This window comes from Propithecus coquereli, unplaced genomic scaffold, assembly GCF_000956105.1.
Source record: "Propithecus coquereli isolate 6110/MARCELLA unplaced genomic scaffold, Pcoq_1.0 Scaffold30, whole genome shotgun sequence".
NCBI lineage: Eukaryota > Metazoa > Chordata > Mammalia > Primates > Indriidae > Propithecus > Propithecus coquereli.
In genome coordinates this window covers 1,801,483-1,806,592 of record NW_012148619.1, presented here as the reverse complement: position 1 = coordinate 1,806,592, position 5,110 = coordinate 1,801,483, and the positions used below count along the sequence as shown (strand labels likewise).

The 5,110-nt window shown below is 44.4% G+C and overlaps 1 protein-coding gene across 3 annotated transcripts in view; it reads right to left on the bottom strand.

The window, feature by feature from the left end:
* The window catches only part of PAMR1 (peptidase domain containing associated with muscle regeneration 1), an 84,442-nt gene that overhangs the window by 54,402 nt on the left and 24,930 nt on the right, over positions 1-5,110 (bottom strand). For all 3 annotated transcript variants that reach the window (XM_012649646.1, XM_012649648.1, XM_012649649.1), the window contains exon 2: positions 3,403-3,579. In XM_012649646.1, the coding sequence (XP_012505100.1) occupies positions 3,403-3,579 (177 nt within the window). The remainder of the gene's footprint in view (positions 1-3,402; positions 3,580-5,110) is intronic.

Genomic DNA, 5,110 nt, shown 5'->3' with positions numbered 1-5,110 from the left:
AAAAAAAAAAAAAAAAACATTGTCTCTTGAAGGGCTAGGGGATAGTGAGAAAAAGCGGAAATAATTCAACTCTACTTTTCCAAACCAAGAACTCAGTTCTGGCTCTGCCATTGTTCAGCTGTGTGTCCTTGAGCAAACTTCTCAAGCTCTCTGTACTTGAGTGTACTTATCTGTCAAACCGGGATTAAAAATTTCACCTACCTCTTAGGACTGTTTTAATCTTTAAATTAAATTAGCATCTGTAAAGTGCCAGGCACATAGAAAGTACCCACAAAATACGAACTATAATTATTGTTATTTTACTTTCCCATAACTTCACTTGACTTATCCCTACCATTGGATATGTCATGCTCAGTGTCAACAGCCTATTATCAGTTTTCCTATGATAGATTTAAGTCAGGGACTATGTCTTGTTCACCATTATATCCTCAGCACCTAATGCGGTGGCTGGCAACATAGTAAGTGTTCAATAAATACGATTCGAGTGAATGAGTGAATGAATGAATGGCTGATCCAGGCTTCTGAACTGCTTGAGATAAACAACATTTCTTTGAGCTGATAGTGCGCTTGTTTGCTTTGGATGAACTTAGCTTTCCTGTGGCCTGTAGTGTATTCATGTGGTTTCTGTAGGAGAGAGACTCGCAGCCCTCTTTCCACACCATCCTGACTTTGCGTCCCCTCTTCCAGGGGCCCCTCCTGCCAGAGAAGATGAGTAGCTGAGACAGTCAGTCCTCCATATTTGGGGGATCGGCATCCATGGATTCAACCAACTGTGGATGGAAGATACGGTATGCATGGATGTGGAACCCCGGGGTTCTGCAGGGCTGACTAAGGGATTTGAGCATCTGTGGATTTTGGTATCCATGGAGGTCCTGTAAACAACCCCCCATGGATGCCGAGATATGACTGTATGATTTGTCAAATTCCAGTAGATCATATGGCCTATACCTGGGTCCCTGTGGGGTCACCGTGCCTTCCAAAGGCCATCTTCACTCACGTGCCAATTTCCCTTCTTTGATTCCCTATCTAATTGCCAGCAAGGATGCAGATGGGCTGAGACTGCCCTGGGCAGTCCTGCCAATGCTGTCTTTCAGCACAGTTGCATCAGGGGTCCCTAGGTGCAAGCCACAAAAACCAGCCAGGCAATTAAGCTGAACGAGGCTATATTTAAAAGACATTAGGTATAGAAATGGTAAATATCAAGATCATGTATACCCTAAATGCCCTGACTTGATCATTACACATTCTATGCATGTAACAAATATCATGTGTACTCCATAAATATGTATAAATATTATGTATCAGTAAAAAAGAAAGAAAAAGACACTAGGTAGCTCACGAAATTGCCAGAAGGGCCAGGGAACCAATTGCAGAGGTACATATCCTAGAACCGCAGGAAACCACATTGGTCCAGTGAGGGCCCTGGTGCCACCAGATGCTACTGGAAGTCACCATCACGTCCCTGCCATTGGTGGTCTGGACCTTTATCCTCCTGTACCACTGCCACCAGCAGAGAGAAGATCGTCATCTATCATGGTGATAGAAATGCAAACTAAAACCCTACTGAGATCCCATTTCCCACCTATGAGACTGGCAAGCATCCAAAATGACTCATTCTGTTGCAAGGCTTTGGGAACACAGTAACCTTATACACTGCAGGAGTGAATGCCAAATGCCTGGAGAAGAATTTGGCAAAAGCTGGAAAATGACATCTGCACCTTCCTTGGACTCAGAGGTCCCTCTTCTAGGAATCTACCTCAAAGGTACACTGCAAAAATACTAAATGATATGTGCCTAAGGGCAGTCACTGTAGTATTGTTAACAATGACAAAAGGCTGGAAACAACCCAAATGTTCATAAACGCTGGTAAGTGCAGATATATGCAACCATACAAAGAAATGAAGGACATGGCTTTATACTGATGTGGAGTGAGCTCCAGCATGTATTGTTAAGAGAAAAAAGCAAGATGGCTAGCAATGTTTATGGCACATTCTCTTTTGTGTAAGAACGGGAAAGATAAATCTATGTGCATATATATATATATATATTTGCTTGTATTTTCAAACATAGAAAACAGAAGAAAACAACAAATCTATTTGTATATGAAATAGGTGGCATAACACCACTGAGAAAGGAACTCTATCCATTGATTTGGTTTTAAAAAGTAGTATTTTGACTGTATGTGCCTAGTGTTATATATTCCAAGGCCAATAATAACCATAAAGAAATAATCACTAGAAGCTCCCATCTCATCCAAACACTCTTTCATATCACTGGGACCACCTTCCAAACGTCCAGCTCAAAAGCCAGAGCATCATCCTCGACTTCTGCCCTTCCTTCCCTCTCCTTCCCCATCCAAGCAATCTCAAAGCGTAGCCGATTCCACCCTAACAGCTCTCAGATCCCTCCACTCCCTCCATCCCTAGGGCTTCTACCTTGATTAAGGTCCCCATTATTTCCCTCCTGCCTCTGGTCATGCCCCTGCCCCAATCCTTTCCCCATTCTACAGCTAAAGAGAAAATCCGCTTTCCTCTCTTTACTAAAAGGTCTCCAATGTCACCAAAATATCCTCAGGATGTAGCCTAAACCTCACAGCATAGCTTACACAGTCCTCCGGATCTGGCTCCTGTTCCCTCCTTCAGATTGTTCTCTTAATCCTCTTTCTCCTCCTCTCCTCCCCTCTCCCCCTCCCACATATGCTCGCTGGTGCTCTCTCTCTCTCTCTCTCTCTCCCCCCTTCTCTCTCTTTCCATTTTTCCCACTGTGTACACACTTCTCCTGCCAGACAGAGCTACTTGCAATTTCCCAAATCTCACACTTCCTCTTGCCACAGGGCCTTGGCACATGCTATCCTCTGTGGCTTGACCTCTCTACCAGATCCCTTTCACCCTTTCCAGTCTGCTGCTCCCACCCTCAGCATGCATACCACATCCCCTAATAAGTCTTCATAGACCCTCCTCCTACCTGCCTCCCATTCCCATCCACGCTGCCCTGGCGCCCCGTGCTTCTCTGTCGAGCACTGACTGCGCTGTGTGGCTGTGTGGTAGCTGCCTATTCTCCATCTGCCCTCCAGGCTGTCAGCTCTGGGAATGCTGGAGTGTGTCTTTTTTTTTTTCCCTAATCATTGTATTCCCACTACCTCACATGGTATATAGGAGCTATTCAGTCTGCTTGTTAAATGAAGGAATAAATTCACAACTTTACAAGTTTAACACCGAAAAGAGTACTGACCCGTTGAATTCCCATGCCTGTCGTTAGACTGGGCTGAATCGTGTCGCTTTTAATAATCATGGCACCGCAGCCTCCTGATGGCTGCCCGCTAGAATTCAGGCATTCGGCCTGTTCCCATTCATTACCTCGGACAACAGGAAGTCAGCCTGAGGCCCCCCATTCCACACTCACCTGGGTGGATCAGACAGGAGTCACACTCGTTCTCCTCGTTCCTGCAGCAGGGGATGGTGTAACCCACCACTTCCTTCCTTCCGGGGCAGACGCACTCAATCTGATCATACTCGCAGCACTCCCGGCACATGATATTCCACTCGGCTCCAGGGCAGGCTTCGTTAATGACTGTGTACTCTGCAACGGAAAGCCAGCAGGTGAGGCTAGGTCCTGGCAGGGAGGGGTGAGATCCTTAAGTACTCTACTGCGAGGAAGCAACCTTGCCCCACTAATGCGTCGCCCTGCCTGAATGAGAGGGAAGACCGTGCGAATTCTTCCTAGACCAACGTCCACAAAGTGAGGCGGCCTGCCCCAAGGAGTATTCAAAACCATCCATTGGTGCGCAGATGACATTCATTAGAGCTGCTATTCATTTTTATTTTTATCCTTAAAAAAAAGAAATCATGTTTCCTCAATATATCATCTAATTAGATTAACTGCCGAGCATGTATATAATTTATAAACAAGTATCCATCTCTTTGGTGTCTATGCTCATTTCTATTTTTGTTGGAATACATCAGGCCACTGTTTACAGCTACACAGGTTGTGCACTGCACAACTCCAGGGGGAGCCATTCCACTGCACAACTATACAGCACAGCCCAGGCATGTGGGCCATCAAAAAAGTTTGGAGATCAGTCTCTAGACTAGGCCATTCAAGTGCAAGGCTGATTGCCAAATAGAGGCTATGTAATTTCTTCCAAACTTGGCTCCTCAGTTTTGCAGCATGCCATTTTCATAGTACCTTCAAAGCTAAAACCAAAAGGAAAGACAAAGGTACCTTAATTAGTATGTTTGGGAGAATTTCACTGTTATACAAGGGTGAACTCATTAACCCAACTTCATTCAGTCCCCAAGTACAACTGAGTGTTCTTTCCCATGAGAAAAAAGGATCCCTTTCCGGGCAGGATTTTTTCTTTTTCTTTTTCTTTTTTTAATACATATACCTTAAGTGAAAAGAAAACCATCTGGGCAAAAGCTATATGAGGAATCAATCAGAGACTGCCCAGAGGAACTCAGGCTAACAAGCAGATCTTCCAACTTGGACTTGCTCTGCTTTTTCCCCGATTCTCCATTTCTAAAAATGTGGTGCAAAGATGACGATTAAAGCAGAAACAGGTCAGATATTTGAGAAAGAAAGTGAATCTGGGCAAGGTCCCCATGAAGCCTTCCCTGTAACCTCCGGGCTGAGAGTCCCAACATGCACTATAGGCCACATAAATGAACCCTAGCATCTGCGGTGGCCTTTAAACTCTTTCATTTCTGGTTTTCTATTTTCCTTCTCAAATGTGGAAGTCTGACACGGGGTCGATCACTTTTAATGTGCCAAGTAGAGCCATTTAAAGAAACTGTCCCCCATTTACTCTCAGCCTCGGGTCATAAGAACATTCTAGTACAGTAGAAAGGAACAGCTTGCATAATAAGGGACCATTTCTTAAATTGAATAAATTTAATCTTATGAAAAATTTAATTTTTTAAATCATTTTTTTCTAAAACATTGGTGGAGGCTGGGCGCGGTGGCTCACGCCTGTAATCCTAGCTCTCTGGGAGGCCGAGGCGGGTGGATTGTTTGAGCTCAGGAGTTCGAAATCAGCCTGAGCAAGAGCGAGACCCCGTCTCTACTAAAAATAGAAAGAAATTAATTGGACAACTAAAAATATATAGAAAAA